This window comes from Lytechinus pictus, chromosome 1 (genome assembly GCF_037042905.1).
Source record: "Lytechinus pictus isolate F3 Inbred chromosome 1, Lp3.0, whole genome shotgun sequence".
Lineage (NCBI taxonomy): Eukaryota > Metazoa > Echinodermata > Echinoidea > Temnopleuroida > Toxopneustidae > Lytechinus > Lytechinus pictus.
The window spans coordinates 44,032,386-44,053,334 of NC_087245.1; the positions used below are offsets into that span (position 1 = coordinate 44,032,386).

The 20,949-nt window shown below is 38.5% G+C and overlaps 1 protein-coding gene across 1 annotated transcript; it reads left to right on the top strand.

Moving 5' to 3' along the window:
• Window positions 1-1,972: 1,972 nt before the first annotated feature.
• LOC129283636 (12S rRNA N4-methylcytidine methyltransferase-like) lies at window positions 1,973-20,521 on the top strand. The gene is made up of 6 exons (XM_064103857.1): window positions 1,973-2,483; window positions 4,771-4,918; window positions 5,860-5,943; window positions 7,415-7,551; window positions 14,679-14,864; window positions 16,463-20,521. The coding sequence occupies exons 2-6, from the start codon at window positions 4,778-4,780 to the stop codon at window positions 17,049-17,051; spliced, it is 1,137 nt and encodes a 378-aa protein (XP_063959927.1). The 5' UTR covers window positions 1,973-2,483; window positions 4,771-4,777; the 3' UTR covers window positions 17,052-20,521.
• The last annotated feature ends 428 nt before the right edge of the window (window positions 20,522-20,949 follow it).

Below are 20,949 nucleotides of genomic sequence, written 5' to 3' on the forward strand. Positions count from 1 at the left end.
AGAATATTTCATATTTCATATAATAAAACACAAAAGAAATAGTGAGTGGATGACGTCATAGTCTCCTCATTTGCATACCAGCCAGGATGTGCATAAGTAACTGTTTTGTGAAATTAAGCAAAACTTTAAAATGTCATAACTTTCTTATTTTACATCCGATTTCGATGAAATTTTCAGTGTTCTGCTTGTTGGATTTTTCTCTTTTTATTCAAATCAACTTTTTTTTGTTGGGGTGGACTTGTCCTTTAAAGGTCAAGTCCACCCCAGAAAATTGTTGATTTGAATCGATAGAGAAAAATCAAACAAACATAACGCTGCAAATTTCATCGAAATCGGATGTAAAATAAGAAAGTTATTATGACATTTTTAAGTTTCACTTATTTTTCACAATCGCATTTGCATATCACTGAGTTGTGCATTTCACTGTTTAGTTTAATGCACAACTCAGTGATATGCAAATGCGAGAGTCAATGCACAATGATGTCCATCACTCACTATTTCTTTTGTTTATTATTGTTTGAATAATACAATATTTCAATTTTTACAGATTTGACAAGGACCAACTTAACTCAACCATAAAAAAACAATGGTAATTCCACATGTTCAGGGAGAAATTAAACTTTGTTTCACTTGACCAGGATGCGCATAGGCCTATATCTGTTTTGTGAAATTAAGCGAAACTTTAAAATGTCATAACTTTATTTTACATCCGATTTTTATGAAATTTTCAGTGTTTTGCTTATTGGATTTTTCTCCTTTTTTTCAAATCAACCTTTTGTTGGGGTGGACTTGTCCTTTAAGCGAAATTTACAGGTGAATGGGGATTATAATAGTGAAATGTCAGAAAAGGAAATCCCCAGACTGCCAGATTAAACGAAGGTTATTCCTGTCTAGAGTGTGTATGGTAGGGAGTCCTAATTTCCTAAAGCTGCGCGGGTCCTAAAGCTACGCACCACTCATCGTGCATGCAGTTTTTTATGGCAAATGCGCACTTTGTGTGTGGAATTGTGACTGCAGAGTGACGAACGATTCCTATTCAATTTTTTCTACAGAGGCTGCAGTAAATCCCTAAATGCAGAGAAAACCCGTAACTGTTTGGAGTTTTGGAGTTATATTCGCTTTAATTTCATATTATCCTATAATAATATGAACACATTTTAGAAATTGAGGCACAGGAAATCCTATTTTACTGCATGATAAATTGATAGGACCCCTTCTAGGAGTTAGTAACATCGGGCGGCAAATTCAAGACAAAAGAGGTGTTCGGAAAACACGGAGGAATTTTCGTACTTACTTATAGTCATACTTTTAATTATAACTTAGTGAGTTTTGTGATATTTTTTCTTGCTTAATGATCTTTAACATTGATTAGATTGTTTGCCACAAATTAGTGAAAGACAAGGAAGCCAAAGACAATTTGTTCAAATATTAAAATTGGCATAGTTTTTATCGTTTGTAAACAAAGTGCGTGGCTTTAGGTCCCCCCATCATACAACAATATATTTGACTGCCCCCCCCCCCCGGTTTTATTCTATTCTATTTCTAATTCTAACGTTAGAATCTTAGAATAGATGATTCTCGAGTTCTCAACTGGCACTTACTTTTCGGGTAACGTTGTGAACATATGGACATGTGTTGCAAGCGAACCGAAGACACTTTGGTCCCTCTTCAACAACCAAGACATTCGCGCAGGTTGGGCAGAACAACATTTCGAAAGATTTCTTCTTCTTCTTCTTCTTCTTCTTCAGGTTAATCTGCCTCCTTCAGGATTGAAGATTCTTGCAGATGGGGATTTACTCCCGAATTTACTCTCGCCTCTAGCTCTCGGTTCACGAGTCGTACATTGCCTGCCACAATCAAAGATACAAGGGGAAGATCGGACAGTACGGTACATCATAGACCGCGTAATGAAACTCTCGGGAAGAGCGCCCTACAGCGTTGAGTAAGTAACGACCTATTTTACCCTTGCGTCTCGCGGGATGGTTGTGTACAAAACATATGAGAGAAATGGTGAAGTGGTGAAGGAATAGACGATTTTTACATTTTTACATTTTTTTCATTCAATTTTTCCCCCTAAAATTTGAAATGAATATATTTCAGAGGTTTCTTGGTAATAAAACGTGGAATTATTCCCATGTGCCACCCTTGAGTCCTCTCCAAACTCCTCTCTCTCATTTCCCCCATATGTTTTATACACAGTCGCGTGAATGCAAAGGTTTACTTTAATACTCAACGCTACTGGGCGCCCTTTCCCATGAGCATTTATAGAGCGTTTCAAAAAATCGTCGAAGTGTCCGGTCTTTGTATATATTTGCTGCAGAGACGTAGCTAGACGTAGACGTGAGTGAGTCAATTTTTCAAAAATGCGGATCGGAAAGAAACCCTTGGGCTTGGCAGGAATTGCCGAGAAATGAATTTACAGATCCCACTATTGGAAATTCACCAAGACAAAAACTTCGAAGTGAAATTACCCGCCAGAAAAGGTTTGAGCGAAATCCATTAAAAATTAGAAAGATTGGAATTCTATTTCTAACTCGCATGTGCATGTCATTGATTGTCAATGGGGCCTGGAGACTTGGAGTGGGGGGATGGCGGGGGATGGCCCTTTCGCTTTCCTGGACTTGGATATATTCTCTTAAATCCTGCATTTTTCACGTTGTTGTAGTTTCAAGTTATATTGATTTAGTACAATTCTGATTTATAATTGGTATTTTGTTAGTCTATTATTGTATGGTAGTGGATCGTATTACTATTATTACCGAACACTTTTCATGAATTCAATCATATCATATCAAAGTAAACTAGGCCCTGCCCCTGGCCTAGTCTAGCCTAGGGTGTCTGGAGAAAAATATTATTTTTCTTATTTCAAGAAAATATCACATTTTCTTTGTGAATTTGAAGAGAAATGACCTTCAGACTGACAGAAATGTAACATTTTTGAAAAAAATCTGATTATTGGCTGCAAAAAAGAAGAATGAAATTAGGTCAATTTTCAGCATTTCTCTGCCATAGGCATAGACAGACTGTGTAGTTAAGAAATGGACACACACAAATCCAAATTTTTAGCTTCCGAGAGCTGTTATAAATTTATTATTAATGCCAAAAACTTGTCCATAAAGAGTCCAATAGGATTTTTTATGCTCTTTCTGACGGTATGATTTTTATAAAGATTTGGAAACCAGATCACAATGAAAAATTGCGACAAAGTGAAAAAATTGTGCAAAACAGAAATTTCATTTTCCCATAGAAAACGCATGGGGAAATGGCAATCTCAACACACACAAAAATAAGGGTTTGCAATTTATCTCTAAATCCTTATTTAAAATGATCATATAAACTTGTCCTTACTGTCAAAAGAAGCCCCTGAATTTTCTCTTTCTATTCATGCCAAACACAAGTTAATAATCAATTCAGATCACATTTTTCTAGTAGCCTGAACTACCCGAAAAAAATGTGCCATATTTTCCCCTAAATCAGCCTGTCTTATGCTGACACTTTTCAGTGTGGCTTCAGACACCCTAATCAAACACACTATCCTCATATTCATAATTCATAAAATTCACCAAACTCACCATGAATACACAATTACCTACAAAATATAAATATGTAAAAATTTGGCCGAAATCGTTTTTCCTATTTACGATATTAGCTTCCAATCGGACCCCTCTTCGCATGTGAAATATTTTGGTCACTTGAAAAAGTATCGTATTACCGAACGTGTGTTTTCTATGGGAAAAGTTGAGAAAACAAAGTCACTGATGCGCTATTTTGACCATATCTTATTGTTTTTCGAATATTAAGACTTTGAAATTGTGTTTTTGACAATTTTTCATCATCTTTTCATTCAAGTTCTCTTTGAAAGGATGTTGCAAAATTTTGAGCGTATGGAATTATTTTCTGATGCGTATGATGCGCACGTTCGGTAATAGAAAATACAAGGCCGGTCGGTAATACAATCACTCAGTAGTATAATTGACATTGTCGATATGCTTCAGTGATTTGCACAATTGTTAGACTTATCCGCTACTATGAGCATGTATGAGTATGAGTATCATGTAAATAGGCTCTGATCAGTTTAACAACTTTTCATGCATCATGGATTATTATATTATATTATATTATAGCTATGGGGAAAAGGGTGAGCTACATTGTACATTACCCCCCTTGATTACTGCTTAAATCTTTGTTCGCTGGGCCATGAACCCCTCTGACTCTGAGCACTGAATTATTTTTAGGGAGAGAAACAATGCATCGTTTGTTATAGAGCGTGAAATGCGAAGTTCACACGGCACAGAGTGTGCATGCATCAGTGCGAAGTGTCTACCTAGAAAGGGTTAATTCCTCTTGATGGGCGAAAAAGGGCACCAGATAAGAATAATAATTCAAATTTAAAAAATAATGAATGAAATCAGCTTATCACCTTTTCGAAATATATGATGGAAAATACTGAATTTTTATGACAAACACAGGGTCAGGTTCTTCTTTGATCGTTCGCTGTCATGTATGTTTATACAGCTTGCATTGAGCATACAAATGTGCCAACCAATCATATTCGCGCTACCATTTTCAGGTCATGAACTGAAAATTGTAATAAGGACGTGATTGGCTGGCGTGTTTGTAGCTGTAGAATGAAGAAGTTACTGAAGAGTAATAAAGACAGTTTGTGTCAGCGATGAGTCTGCCAATAGTTTCTATCTTTTCCAATACCAGAAATTTGTATTTTGCCAATTGCCATAAAATAATTTCTTATTATGTTATTTCTGATTTTAGAGAAGCTATGATGGCGAAGAGACTCTCTGCATACCGGCTGAAATCACTACATCGGGTGATACTAGACCTGCAGGAAGGCTTCCCTTTAAACATACTTCTTAGAGGAGCTTCTGGGAGAGGAAGGAGCAGAGAGAATCCTAATATTGTTGTAGGTTTAAATTCTGCCAAGTATAAATAAATGTACTGTAGAGTGGCCGAATGTTCAGATACACCTCACAAAAACAGTCGTAAACAAGCAAACTCAAATCATATCAAACAGCCAGAAGCACCAAATAACAGGGGCCGCGGAAGTGGGGAGGGGCTTTTTTTTTCCAAAACCATGTACAAAAACGTAAAAATGACCATACGATTGTGATTTTTTGCATAATCAGCCCCCCCCCCTTCCACTTCGAAAACCGTTCCGCGGCCCCTAAATAAGAAGAACTTAAAATATAATTGTAGCTGAACTAAACTCAAAATAAAGATGTCAACAAAATGAAGTCCAGTGATGCTCTGATTTATTGGCCTGAAATCCAGACCTCACTAGACATTGCCTTTACAAATAATATATTCAAATATATTCAAAAATAGTGTCACATGATAAAGAACCCAGAAAAGTGGAAGAATCAAGGGTGAAAGGTGAACCAATGAGGATGAGATAGGATGATATGAATGTAAATGAGAAAAGGACAATAGAAACATGTGGAGCTGCATGGAGTTGGAATGGCAATGGAATGACATGATGTAGAAACTAAGGAATGAGAGAAACAGGTGTGTAACAATGGTATAGAAATGGGAAGTGAAGAGAAGTATGGAAAGCAAAGTGTGAAATAAACAATTAGATTAAACATGGCAAAATTCAACCCTTACAGTACTGTAGTAGGGTGATAAAAGGGGAAGTTCACTGTGACAAGAAGTTGGTTTTAATCCCATAAAAACAGAAAAAAATAAAGAGGAAAAAATAGATGGGAACTTTGCATTTGATTTTCAATTGTTTTGTGAAAAGAACTAATGCATCTAACCTGCAGTCGTGCGGTACATATGGCCTCCGCCTTGATATTTTAATGCCCATATGATTAATTAGCTTTCTTCTTCATAAAATCTTTTCAGGAGGATCAGAGAGTAGCTGATAGTCTCCATAAACCAGTCATGGTAAAAGAAGTGCTGTCATTCTTTGCTCCACAAGAAAACCAGGTGAGACAACATATTTATCAATTGGTAAAAAGATGTGGATTTTGTCAATATACACTTAAAATTTCATGTATTTTTTCTTCCTGAAGTATTTCAATTAAAACATGTGTTGCTTTTAGGAAATAGAAAGTTGGGCATGTATGTGCGGTCTTGTTTATGTTGATATTGAAGGTAAGTTGGAAGAGTGTAATAAAAATAATTGGTTAGAACACCACCATAGAATCCATAGCCTATGCCATGGCATGGCATTAACATCTGTAGACATCCACATTCCATCCATATTCAATCATTCAATCCAATTTGTTTATTAACCATATAAAATATTCAAATACAATGTAAAATAACAAATACATGTAAATGCATAAATGTATAAATTAAAAATACATGTTTTATCATACTTGATTGCCAACTTATTGGAATCAAACCAGTCGATAAGTTTGCGGAGTTCTTCACTTGTCTTACGCTGGAGTATATCAAAATCTTTGTGTGAAGAGACAATTTCGGTATCATCAAACAAAATGAAATGGAAAAATGAAGAAACATTACATTAATCATTGACATATATAGAACAGAAAAAGCAGGGGGCTGAGTATGGACCCCTGCGGAATTTCGCATTCAACATTGGAAAAAGATGAGTCATTATTATTGAAGGTTGTGTATTGTTTCCTATTTGATAGATAACTGAAAAGTTACACCACGAATTCCAAAATATGGCAATTTATATAAAAGAATGTTATGGTCGGTCAAGTCGAATGCTTTTGACAAATCAAGAAAGATACCGAATGAATGGAAATTATTGTGAATATTATGTAATAAGATATCATGCAATTCAATCAAAGTATGTTCACAAGAATGAGTATTATCATTGCTAAAAGGTCAAGTTAATCCCAACAATGAGGCAACAACAATTAAAAAGACAATTTGAACAAGCATAACACTAGGAAATCATTAAAATCAGATTTAAAAAACATGGAAAGTTATAAAATTTTGCAGTTATGCTTCCATTCACGTACCAGTTGTCTACTCAAGTTTTGCTCAGTGACATGTTCAACCGATGGCATATTTTTATTTTCTGTATCAATTCTTCAAGTACCTGTAGTAATAATAATAATAATGCATGAGATTTGTATAGCGCACTTTCCATCTTGATTAGAAGCTCAAAATACTTCAGAGCAGAACAACAACAATAGCTATTTACATAACATGTCTGAAAAATATGTCTATCAAAAAGCACTCAAACAGGTATGTTTTCAGGTTGCCCTTAAAGGTGGTCACTGAAGTCTGGGTTTTCAAACTCTGTGGAAGAGAATTCCACAGGTTAGGCACTGCATGAGCACTGCAAGGCCCATTTCCTGCATGATTTCTTAGCAACTGGAATTTGTAAGAGATTAGATGATGAGGATCGTAAGGTTCATGAGGGTTGGTAATTATGCATCAAATTCTAGTTAATTTAGATTTTTTTTTTACCCTACAGGTTTTTGTAGACATGACCTTTGGTGGAGGTGGACATACGCAAGAACTGATTAAATCTGCTCCAGGAATCAAAGTTTATGGTCTTGATAGAGATCCTTTTGCTTATGAGCTTGCACAGAAACTCAGTCTGCATTACAGGTAAGTCAAGGTGCTCTTATTGTCATTCAATGGCCAAGCCAGAACCAGATAGCATATGTACCATTCTATGTTCGCCTGCAGTAGCGAAGCAAGCTAAAAGTTTTGATGGGACGCAGCATCGCAAGTGGAGTGAAATTTGTAAGTCTTGAGTGAGCTATTAAGTGATAGATTTTAATCTGATTTTCAGAAAAAAAATATATAATTTCACCATTTTTTTTTTTCATTTTCTTTTTTTTTTGCAGACTTTTTTTTCTTGGGGGGGGGGGGGGTCTTTAAATTTTTTAGGGGATCCAGTACCCCTGTAAGACCCCCTCCATCTTAAGGCCAGTGTTCATCAGTACACACACCCAATCAGACTTTACCACGTTTGTGGAAAGCCACATATTGAGACCTTTGTAAGGTGTAATGCGCTAAACAAAAACTGTTATTATTATTATATCTGTCACTATTCTTGTTATGAGAGACAAAGAGAGACAAACATCTTAATGGAAAATTCAAAATGTTTGAAAACTGATTTTAACCCTAAATCTCCCGGGGTATTTTGATTCTTGTCATTCGGGGGGGGGGGGCCATTATGGCCCCCCTTAAGATCTCGGCCGCGGATTGCACGATCACAACGAAAATTTGCATGATGGTAGAGAATGAACTAATCTACGCAGTTGCATTGGTAAATTTCACTGAATTCATATATTTGCATTTTATATGAATTAATTATGCTAATTTATTCATGAAATCATACTTTTTGGTCTGATTCACTAAATAAAGCTCCTAGAATGCTATTTTTTGGTGAAAATATTCTTTATAGCATTCCTAACAATTGTGAATGAAAATTCTTATGTATTTTATCGTTTTTTTAATTATGTATTTCTCTTTTTTTATATTTTTTTTAATTGTTTTTTCAATGGAAATCATTCCAGACTTTATACTGAGCAAAAACAAGGCAAAATTAATTGAGTTTAATCAGTAAAAGTAGAAATAATGATACATTTATGAATTTTGGCTAAATACACAATTTGCATTGGATTTGTACATGAAATCACGTTTATGAGCAATTTTGGGTCTGACATGCACTTACATAGTGTTGTAACCGCGTAACCGGGCGTCACAAATTTGGTCTCAAAATTTCACGAGACTTGAAAGTAAAAAGTCAGTGAGCGGCGATGTCAAAAACTTTTGCGCAGCAGATATGTCGCGAAAATTGTCGAGTTATGGCCCCCCCCCCCCCCCCCCCCGGAGAATTAGGGTTAACTCCCAATATGCGGTACGTACTGTAGCATTAGTGATTGTCTCCAGTCCTGAATCGCTCAAAGATAGATTGTGTAATACGTCCCAGACATTTGATTGGATTTGAACCCAAAACCTTCCTATTCAAGGACCTTGGCTGTTCCCCACAGATCATCACATTTTTTTTGTTCATGTCTTTCCCACCCTTATTGAATCTTTACAGAGGTCAGCTGTGTCCTTTGCTCACTTGTCTTTCCCACCCTTATTGAATCTTTACAGAGGTCAGCTGTGTCCTTTGCTCACATGCCTTTCCCACCCTTATTGAATCTTTACAGAGGTCAGCTGTGTCCTTTGCTCACATGTCTTTCCCACCCTTATTGAATCTTTACAGAGGTCAGCTGTGTCCTTTGCTCACATGCCTTTCCCACCCTTATTGAATCTTTACAGGGGTCAGCTGTGTCCTTTGCTCACATGTCTTTCCCACCCTTATTGAATCTTTACAGAGGTCAGCTGTGTCCTTTGCTCACATGCCTTTCCCACCCTTATTGAATCTTTACAGAGGTCAGCTGTGTCCTTTGCTCACATGCCTTTCCCACCCTTATTGAATCTTTACAGAGGTCAGCTGTGTCCTTTGCTCACATGTCTTTCCCACCCTTATTGAATCTTTACAGGGGTCACCTGTGTCCTTTGCTCACATGTCTTTCCCAACCTTATTGAATCTTTACAGGGGTCAGCTGTGTCCTTTGCTCACATGCCTTTCCCACCCTTATTGAATCTTTACAGAGGTCAGCTGTGTCCTTTGCTCACATGTCTTTCCCACCCTTATTGAATCTTTACAGAGGTCAGCTGTGTCCTTTGCTCACATGCCTTTCCCACCCTTATTGAATCTTTACAGGGGTCAGCTGTGTCCTTTGCTCACATGTCTTTCCCACCCTTATTGAATCTTTACAGAGGTCAGCTGTGTCCTTTGCTCACATGCCTTTCCCACCCTTATTGAATCTTTACAGAGGTCAGCTGTGTCCTTTGCTCACATGCCTTTCCCACCCTTATTGAATCTTTACAGAGGTCAGCTGTGTCCTTTGCTCACATGTCTTTCCCACCCTTATTGAATCTTTACAGAGGTCACCTGTGTCCTTTGCTCACATGTCTTTCCCAACCTTATTGAATCTTTACAGAGGTCAGCTGTGTCCTTTGCTCACATGTCTTTCCCAACCTTATTGAATCTTTACAGAGGTCACCTGTGTCCTTTGCTCACATGCCTTTCCCACCCTTATTGAATCTTTACAGGGGTCAGCTGTGTCCTTTGCTCACATGCCTTTCCCACCCTTATTGAATCTTTACAGAGGTCAGCTGTGTCATTTGCTCACATGTCTTTCCCACCCTTATTGAATCTTTACAGGGGTCAGCTGTGTCCTTTGCTCACATGTCTTTCCCACCCTTATTGAATCTTTACAGGGGTCAGCTGTGTCCTTTGCTCACATGCCTTTCCCATCCTTATTGAATCTTTACAGGGGTCAGCTGTGTCCTTTGCTCACATGCCTTTCCCACCCTTATTGAATCTTTACAGAGGTCAGCTGTGTCCTTTGCTCACATGCCTTTCTCACCCTTATTGAATCTTTACAGAGGTCAGCTGTGTCCTTTGCTCACATGCCTTTCCCACCCTTATTGAATCTTTACAGAGGTCAGCTGTGTCCTTTGCTCACATGCCTTTCCCACCCTTATTGAATCTTTACAGGGGTCAGCTGTGTCCTTTGCTCACATGCCTTTCCCACCCTTATTGAATCTTTACAGAGGTCAGCTGTGTCCTTTGCTCACATGTCTTTCCCACCCTTATTGAATCTTTACAGGGGTCAGCTGTGTCCTTTGCTCACATGCCTTTCCCATCCTTATTGAATCTTTACAGGGGTCAGCTGTGTCCTTTGCTCACATGCCTTTCCCACCCTTATTGAATCTTTACAGGGGTCAGCTGTGTCCTTTGCTCACATGTCTTTCCCACCCTTATTGAATCTTTACAGAGGTCACCTGTGTCCTTTGCTCACATGTCTTTCCCACCCTTATTGAATCTTTACAGAGGTCAGCTGTGTCCTTTGCTCACATGTCTTTCCCACCCAAATTGAATCTTTACAGAGGTCAGCTGTGTCCTTTGCTCACATGCCTTTCCCACCCTTATTGAATCTTTACAGAGGTCAGCTGTGTCCTTTGCTCACATGTCTTTCCCACCCAAATTGAATCTTTACAGAGGTCAGCTGTGTCCTTTGCTCACATGCCTTTCCCACCCTTATTGAATCTTTACAGGGGTCAGCTGTGTCCTTTGCTCACATGTCTTTCCCACCCTTATTGAATCTTTACAGAGGTCAGCTGTGTCCTTTGCTCACATGCCTTTCCCACCCTTATTGAATCTTTACAGGGGTCAGCTGTGTCCTTTGCTCACATGCCTTTCCCATCCTTATTGAATCTTTACAGGGGTCAGCTGTGTCCTTTGCTCACATGTCTTTCCCACCCTTATTGAATCTTTACAGAGGTCAGCTGTGTCCTTTGCTCACATGCCTTTCCCACCCTTATTGAATCTTTACAGAGGTCAGCTGTGTCCTCTGCTCACATGCCTTTCCCACCCTTATTGAATCTTTACAGAGGTCAGCTGTGTCCTTTGCTCACATGCCTTTCCCACCCTTATTTAATCTTTACAGGGGTCAGCTGTGTCCTTTGCTCACATGCCTTTCCCACCCTTATTGAATCTTTACAGAGGTCAGCTGTGTCCTTTGCTCACATGTCTTTCCCACCCAAATTGAATCTTTACAGAGGTCAGCTGTGTCCTTTGCTCACATGCCTTTCCCACCCTTATTGAATCTTTACAGGGGTCAGCTGTGTCCTTTGCTCACATGCCTTTCCCACCCTTATTGAATCTTTACAGGGGTCAGCTGTGTCCTTTGCTCACATGTCTTTCCCACCCTTATTGAATCTTTACAGAGGTCAGCTGTGTCCTTTGCTCACATGCCTTTCCCACCCTTATTGAATATTTACAGGGGTCAGCTGTGTCCTTTGCTCACATGCCTTTCCCACCCTTATTGAATCTTTACAGAGGTCAGCTGTGTCCTTTGCTCACATGTCTTTCCCACCCTTATTGAATCTTTACAGAGGTCAGCTGTGTCCTTTGCTCACATGTCTTTCCCACCCTTATTGAATCTTTACAGAGGTCAGCTGTGTCCTTTGCTTGCATGCCTTTCCCACCCTTATTGAATCTTTACAGAGGTCAGCTGTGTCCTTTGCTCACATGCCTTTCCCACCCTTATTGAATCTTTACAGGGGTCAGCTGTGTCCTTTGCTCACATGTCTTTCCCACCCTTATTGAATCTTTACAGAGGTCAGCTGTGTCCTTTGCTCACATGTCTTTCCCACCCTTATTGAATCTTTACAGAGGTCACCTGTGTCCTTTGCTCACATGTCTTTCCCACCCTTATTGAATCTTTACAGAGGTCAGCTGTGTCCTTTGCTCACATGTCTTTCCCACACTTATTGAATCTTTACAGAGGTCTGCCGTGTCCTTTGCTCACATGCCTTTCCCACCCTTATTGAATCTTTACAGAGGTCAGCTGTGTCCTTTGCTCACATGTCTTTCCCACCCTTATTGAATCTTTACAGAGGTCAGCTGTGTCCTGTGCTCACATGTCTTTCCCACCCTTATTGAATCTTTACAGAGGTCAGCTGTGTCCTTTGCTTGCATGCCTTTCCCACCCTGATTGAATCTTTACAGAGGTCAGCTGTGTCCTTTGCTCACATGCCTTTCCCACCCTTATTGAATCTTTACAGAGGTCAGCTGTGTCCTTTGCTCACATGTCTTTCCCACCTTTATTGAATCTTTACAGGGGTCAGCTGTGTCCTTTGCTCACATGCCTTTCCCACCCTTATTGAATCTTTACAGAGGTCAGCTGTGTCCTTTGCTCACATGTCTTTCCCACCCAAATTGAATCTTTACAGAGGTCAGCTGTGTCCTTTGCTCACATGCCTTTCCCACCCTTATTGAATCTTTACAGGGGTCAGCTGTGTCCTTTGCTCACATGCCTTTCCCACCCTTATTGAATCTTTACAGAGGTCAGCTGTGTCCTTTGCTCACATGCCTTTCCCACCCTTATTGAATCTTTACAGGGGTCAGCTGTGTCCTTTGCTCACATGCCTTTCCCATCCTTATTGAATCTTTACAGGGGTCAGCTGTGTCCTTTGCTCACATGTCTTTCCCACCCTTATTGAATCTTTACAGAGGTCAGCTGTGTCCTTTGCTCACATGCCTTTCCCACCCTTATTTAATCTTTACAGAGGTCAGCTGTGTCCTTTGCTCACATGCCTTTCCCACCCTTATTGAATCTTTACAGAGGTCAGCTGTGTCCTTTGCTCACATGCCTTTCCCACCCTTATTGAATCTTTACAGGGGTCAGCTGTGTCCTTTGCTCACATGCCTTTCCCTTCCTTATTGAATCTTTACAGAGGTCAGCTGTGTCCTTTGCTCACATGTCTTTCCCACCCTTATTGAATCTTTACAGGGGTCAGCTGTGTCCTTTGCTCACATGCCTTTCCCATCCTTATTGAATCTTTACAGGGGTCAGCTGTGTCCTTTGCTCACATGCCTTTCCCACCCTTATTGAATCTTTACAGGGGTCAGCTGTGTCCTTTGCTCACATGTCTTTCCCACCCTTATTGAATCTTTACAGAGGTCACCTGTGTCCTTTGCTCACATGTCTTTCCCACCCTTATTGAATCTTTACAGAGGTCAGCTGTGTCCTTTGCTCACATGTCTTTCCCACCCTTATTGAATCTTTACAGAGGTCAGCTGTGTCCTTTGCTCACATGCCTTTCCCACCCTTATTGAATCTTTACAGGGGTCAGCTGTGTCCTTTGTTCACATGTCTTTCCCACCCTTATTGAATCTTTACAGAGGTCAGCTGTGTCCTTTGCTCACATGCCTTTCCCACCCTTATTGAATCTTTACAGGGGCCAGCTGTGTCCTTTGCTCACATGCCTTTCCCACCCTTATTGAATCTTTACAGAGGTCAGCTGTGTCCTTTGCTCACATGTCTTTCCCACCCTTATTGAATCTTTACAGAGGTCAGCTGTGTCCTTTGCTCACATGTCTTTCCCACCCTTATTGAATCTTTACAGAGGTCAGCTGTGTCCTTTGCTTGCATGCTTTTCCCACCCTTATTGAATCTTTACAGAGGTCAGCTGTGTCCTTTGCTCACATGCCTTTCCCACCCTTATTGAATCTTTACAGGGGTCAGCTGTGTCCTTTGCTCACATGTCTTTCCCACCCTTATTGAATCTTTACAGAGGTCAGCTGTGTCCTTTGCTCACATGTCTTTCCCACCCTTATTCAATCTTTACAGAGGTCAGCTTTGTCCTTTGCTCACATGCCTTTCCCACCCTTATTGAATCTTTACAGGGGTCAGCTGTGTCCTTTGCTCACATGTCTTTCCCACCCTTATTGAATCTTTACAGAGGTCAGCTGTGTCCTTTGCTCACATGTCTTTCCCACCCTTATTGAATCTTTACAGAGGTCACCTGTGTCCTTTGCTGACATGTCTTTCCCACCCTTATTGAATCTTTACAGAGGTCACCTGTGTCCTTTGCTCACATTAACAAGCTTCTGAATGGAAAATTCAAAGTGTTTGAATTTGATAAGGGTTATTGGAAATACACTTCCATAATATTGTCAAATACTAGTAGGAGAAATATGTGGTGTATAGCATAAGAAATTGCCCTCAGTCCTGAATAGCTCAAAAACAGCTTTGTGAAATGCACCCCAGACATTAGCTTGGATTTCAAGCCCTTCCTAGTCAAAGAACTTTGATGTACCCCACAGATCATTGCATCCTTTTCATGCCTCTACCCACCCATCATTGAATCTTTTACAGGGGTCAGCTGTGTCCGTTGCTTGGAAAGTTTAGTGAGGTGAAGGATCTTCTTTCTGAGAAGGACATCTCTGGTGTCGATGGAATACTGATTGATGCAGGGTGTTCATCCCTTCAGTTTGACACTCCAGAGAGAGGATTCTCTATCAGTCAGGATGGACCTCTTGATATGAGAATGGATGCAAACAGGTAAATATGTTCTACATTTCCAAGATACCCCTTTCATTTCGATTCAAATGCCACTCACATTAAAGAAGTAGTTGTTGGTGGCACTATGCCCCTCGCTACTAGAGGCATTATATTTTATGTCCATCTATTTGAGAGTCTCTGGCTGTCCTGTTTTCACTCTCACGATAAATAAAGAGCCGTTCAATGGATCCACTTCAAATTTCAAAACTTGGTTCAAGTATGCATATTGTAGGTGTGACTCTGATATGGTTAGTGTTTTTGGTCACAAGGTCAAAGGTCAGAGTTGACTAATTTACCGGAAAGTATCTTTCCAGGGGTAGCAAGAAGTGATGGATAGATGACTTGATTAAGGGCAGAATCAACCCCTCTGGCTGTGAGAAGGCTGGGGCTAAAATACCCAGCCCATTTAGAATCAAACTGGAGTCATGATCAGTCAGTCCGCAAGCCCCTGTGTTAATGAGCAAATGAGCAAGATTTATCCAAGTCCTCTCGTGGCTGAATTCATGTCCCTGCAAAATCTCGTGAATTGTGAAACTTTCTTTCTCAAAGAATTTAACCACTTTCTCCTTGAGTAATATTGATTATTTTTGTACCATGGGCAAGAGTAAATGTTACCCTTTTATATTGGTCACTTCTTTTGAATGAAATATTTTGATAAATAAGTGAATTTTTTACCTGAAAAGATGCATCAAACAGAATTTTCTTCCTCTGTTTTCACTTGCAAATTGTGCAACATTTTGTGTTTTAGGCACCAACATTATTTATATCATCAGACAGCTCAAACTCTATACTTTCTTTCAATGTCACTCTTGATATGTGGCATCTTTTAGATGGGTCAGCAGCCAGTTATTTCCATCAAGATGCAAGACGAGATTTCTGAAATTTCTGAGTAACATAAAATCCAGAGTTCTTATTGGCTGAATACTGTTTTCAAAACAAACAGGCGCGGGTAATTTGAAGAGATTACCACATGGTGAGTGTGACCTTGCAGAGGCCCAGTGTGGGGAACATTGGAATTTGCGTGGGTGTGTGGTCACTATGACCAATCAGAGCGCAGTGTTCTTGTTTTTGAGCTGCAAAATGTACTTGGCCTATGAAAAGCTGGCTGCTGACCCATCTAAAATACATCTTCTTATAAAAATTATATCATATTAAAGCTTAGATCTTCAGCTTTATCATGATTTAAAAATCATTTGTGCCCAAAGAGAAATTAAGTGTGAAAACAACAACTTTTGTTGCATGAAAAAAAATATTTTGTTTCATGTTTTAGATCAAAAGTTTTTCCTATATTACATCATTCTTTTAAAAATCCAAACACATGACCTAAAATAATGAATCTTCTTCTTTACAAAGATACCAAAAACATGAAATTTGGTCAATATTTAGAGCAGCAATGGCCGAGTAAAAAGAGGTGTTTTGGTTCGCACCAAGCTCATTAACTATGCAAAAATCCTCTTGTTATGAATATCACTTGGATAAAAGAAGCTACTTTTTCAGGGCTTGCGGACTGACTGTGATCTTTATTGTTTATTTTACCTCACCAGAAACTCTTGCACATTGGAATACATCTGTTGGTTCTCTGTTTTTTCCTTTTTTAGAATTCCTTCACAACCTACTGCAGCTGATGTTGTAAACTCATTGGACCATGCCACTCTCACTCAGATATTGCGGACATACGGAGAAGAATCAAAAGCCAAAAGAATTGCTGAGGCAATCATAGACTACCGAGCAAACTTCAGAATTTTTTCTTCTACTTCGGAACTTGCAACGGTGGTTGCCTGTTGTCACACCCATAGAGATGCTAAGAGCAATCGAGACAAGCTTGGACGGCACGCTCATACCGCTACCAAGACCTTTCAAGCATTGAGGATATTTGTGAACAATGAGCTTAATGAACTCGCTGTGGCAATGGAGTCAGCATGGGATCTCTTGAAACCTGGTGGAAAATTAGCTGTTCTGACCTTTCACTCATTGGAAGACAGAGTTGTTAAGAGATCGCTTCAGGGCAGACATGTATCTGAGAGAGGGAACTCATTGCGTCAAAAGAGGATGATGGTGTCTTCTGAAGATAGTGGTGTACAGAGGTGGGAAATAGTCAAGAGAAAAGAGCTGACTGCAGGCGATGAAGAAATCAGTTTGAACCCCAGAGCAAGATCAGCTAAGCTCAGAACTGCCATTAAGCTGTAAAATTTGTCCATGAGTTATTTCTCATTAAATCTTACCAAAAATCAATATCTTCATATTTAGACAGCTCTTGGAACAGACGAATGGATTCAATGTAGATGCTGTCGGTTTTCATAGACTGATTAGATCAATGTGTTGCAAAGCAGTGCAATGTGCAGCGATACTAAATGATGTCATTATGAGCTACATATAGGTCACATTTATATAATCAAGGCCCTTGTGATTTTTGGGGAAGGAGGTATCGGAAAAAAAGTATTCCTGTGTGCTAGAGCTAATACACCCCTTAAATGCCCCTAGCCCTGGAAAACCAATAAAGACCAAATGAAATGCCCCTAGCCCTGGAAAACCAATAAAGACCAAATGAAATGCCCCTAGCCCTGGAAAACCAAGAAAGACCAAATGAAATGCCCCCTAGCCCTGGAAAACCAAGAAAGACCAAATGAAATGCCCCCTAGCCCTGGAAAGCCAAGAAAGACCCAATGAAATGCCCCTAGCCCTGGAAAACCAATAAAGACCAAATGAAATGCCCCCTAGCCCTGGAAAACCAAGAAAGACCCAATGAAATGCCCCTAGCCCTGGAAAACCAAGAAAGACCCAATGAAATGCCCCTAGCCCTGGAAAACTAAGAAAGACCCAATGAAATGCCCCTAGCCCTGGAAAACCAAGAAAGACCCAATGAAATGCCCCTAGCCCTGGAAAACCAAGAAAGACCCAATGAAATTCCCATAGGGTCCAATGTAACCTGAAATACACACAAAAAAAGGTTTTGGCACAAAATAACCCTCAATATTTTTTTTTTAAATTAATTTTTGCTTGAGCCTTGAGGTGTAGATGATATAGAATTATATTGGATGCTCTTATTTCATGGAATGCAGGAAATGTTCCACTGGTTAAAGGCCAATATTTCCCGCTCATCCAGTCCAGTGCATCATTGACCCAAGGAATAGGTAAATTTTATTCCTTGCTATATTTTGATTCTGTAGAAATAAAGAAAGAGCAAAAAAAGACAAAAAAAAGTGTTCTGACAGATATGCTCAGTGGTAGACAATACATTATTCTGGTAATATTTTACATCCCTCAAAAAACAACCTAGACACATTGTTATCATGAAAGGTATTTTATTTATTTGTTTTGATATCATTGAACAGTTGTAGGTCTCTCTGTATCAAAAAGGGTGAAAGATCATTTGATTTCACTTGGTAAAAGTTTGCTTGCAAGATTCATATTGACAAATAATTATGCATAGACAATAAACATTGGTCATTGATGCATTGAGGGTATATTTGTATTATTATGCTGTTGGAGATCACATGGTAAGGTCAAGAGTCATTTTTTAAATCCTACTTGCATGACTTTCCTGTGAGACATAACCTTACACACATTGCTGCTATGGCAACTAAGCATGGGTAGATGCACTTGAATACATTCATGTTTTGTACCTTTGAAGATCTCATAAGGTCAAAAGCCATTTGAGATCCAATATTCAAATTTGTCTGCATGACACTTTAATGATATATAGCCTACCTCTGTATCTGAAACTTCAGTTGCAATAAAAAAAACCATTGGATATTGTGGGGTACTAATGCAAGAAAAGTATTGCATGCTTTTTTGGAAATAAGATAGAAAGAAATATTATAGATATATATAATTCTCTTTGTATGTTTAGTTTATCAGACTAGTTGATATGGTGTGCAGTTATTATGTTGAAGGTTTTCTATCTGAATTCCTTTTTAGCTCATCTAGCCCGAAGGGCCAGATGAGCTTATGCCGTGTCGTCTGTCGTCCGTCCACGATTTCAAAATGCTTCTTCGCCATTTCAAGTCTGATTTCAATGCTGTTTGCTTTAATATATGATAGCACTAGGTGGGGGATTCAAAACTTCTACACAGAATTTTGAAACTCATTAAATATGCTAATTTATGTGCATTTTTCAAAATTCACAAAAAATGCTTCTTCTGTATTTGTTGACCGATTTTGAATTTTTTGCTTCCATCTGGTAGAGCTTCATGAGGTTCACCAAACTTCTAAACAGAATTTTGAAATTTTGACTAGAACAATTTTTATGCTAATTTAATTCATGCATATTTTAAAAAAAATTCACATACATGTAAAATGCTTCTTCTTCATTTATTGAATGATTTTGATTTTTTTTTCTTCCATCTGGTAGAGCTTTATGAGGTCCACCAAACTTCTACACAGAATTTTTAAATTAGGAGTAGAAAATTATTCATGCTAATTTATGCAAAATTCATAAATCACAGAAAATGCCTCTATATTTGTAAACTGAATTTCAAAATGCTTCTTCTTCATCATTTCAAGTCTGATTTAGATTCTGTTTGCTTTATATGATAGGATTAGGTGGGGGATTCAAAACTTCTACACAGAATTTTGAAACTCGTTAAATATGCTAATTTATGCGCATTTTTGAAAATTCACATAAAATGCTTCTTTAATTGTTGACCGATTTTGAATTTTTTTCTTCCATCTGGTAGAACTTCATGAGGTTCACCAAACATCTACACAGAATTTAGAAATTTTCAGTAGAAAATTATTTATGCTAATTTATGCAAAATTTATTCAGAAATCACAGACAATGCCTCTTCTTTTTTTTTTGACTGATTTTGATTTTTTTTTTTCCATCTGGTAGAGCTGCATAAGGTTCACCAAACTTGTTCACAAAATTTTGAAATTTTGTCTATAAAATTATTTATGCTAATTTATGAAAAATTTATTCATAAATCACAAAAAATGTTTTTTCTTCTTCAATTTGTTGATCAATTTCAATTTTGGTTGGTTAATATGATAGCTCGAGGTGGTGATACAAAATTTCAATACAGAATTTGAAACTCATTAAATATGCTAATTCATATATTTTCAAAACTCACCAAAAATACTTATTTATTTGTTGATTCATTTTGGTTATTTTTTATCAATCTGAGAGCTACAAGAGGTTCACCAAGGTTCTACAGAGTTTAAAAATTTTGACTAGAAAATTATCTATGCTTAATTTATATGAAATTTATTCATAGATCACAAAAATGCTTCTATGCTATAGAATTGAAATTGATGAAGAAATGGCATTGCCATTTCTTCATCAATTTCAATTCTATATCCTCAATTTATGTCACAAATATAATTTGCTACAGTGTCAACTGGGCTGAAATTAAAATTATGTTAAATTTCGTTGCGAGATGCGGGATGAGCTCCAAATCATTAATGTGCTAGTTTTTAAATGATATGTTTATGAAACTTTTCAAATTATTTAATGAATAGCTTCAGAGGATAGTGCCGAAAAAGAGCATGAATGATACAAAAGACTCTGCCTTAGTCGATCTTCAAATAAACTTTACTCAAATAATTGATAATTGCCCAACTCGACATTTTTTCAGACCAGAAAGTGAAAACAATACATCATCTACGTCGAGCAGATCTTTGTGGTAAAAAAAAATAAAATAAAAAATATGGAGTCTGGCAGATTCACCTGTACTTGTTTTATGTTTACAATAGACTGATTGACGTGGAAAAGAAGAGGAAGAGTGAGGAGCATTATAATGATGGGAGAGCATTAGAATGATGGGATAGCATTATAATGATGGGAGAGCATTATAATGATGGGGATAGCATTAGAATGATGGGAGAGCACTAGAATGATGGGAGAGCATTATAATGATGGGGGAGCATTAGAATGATGGGAGAGCATTAGAATGATGGGAGAGCATTAGAATGATGGGGGAGCATTAGAATGATGGGGGAGCATTAGAATGATGGGGGAGCATTAGAATGATGAGAGAGCATTAGAATGATGGGAGAGCATTATAATGATGGGGGAGCACTAGAATGATGGGAGAGCACTAGAATGATGAGGTAGCATTAGAATGATGGGGGAGCATTAGAATGATGG

What these genes read in the sequence shown, in the direction of transcription:
- LOC129283636 (XM_064103857.1), top strand. Translation starts at nt 4,778, where the DNA reads ATGATGGCGAAGAGACTCTCTGCATACCGGCTGAAATCACTACATCGG. An exon ending in AAACTCAGTCTGCATTACAG is followed by an intron (nt 7,552 to 14,678) that starts GTAAGTCAAGGT and finishes AATCTTTTACAG; the next exon opens with GGGTCAGCTGTGTCCGTTGC. An exon ending in ATGAGAATGGATGCAAACAG is followed by an intron (nt 14,865 to 16,462) that starts GTAAATATGTTC and finishes TTCCTTTTTTAG; the next exon opens with AATTCCTTCACAACCTACTG.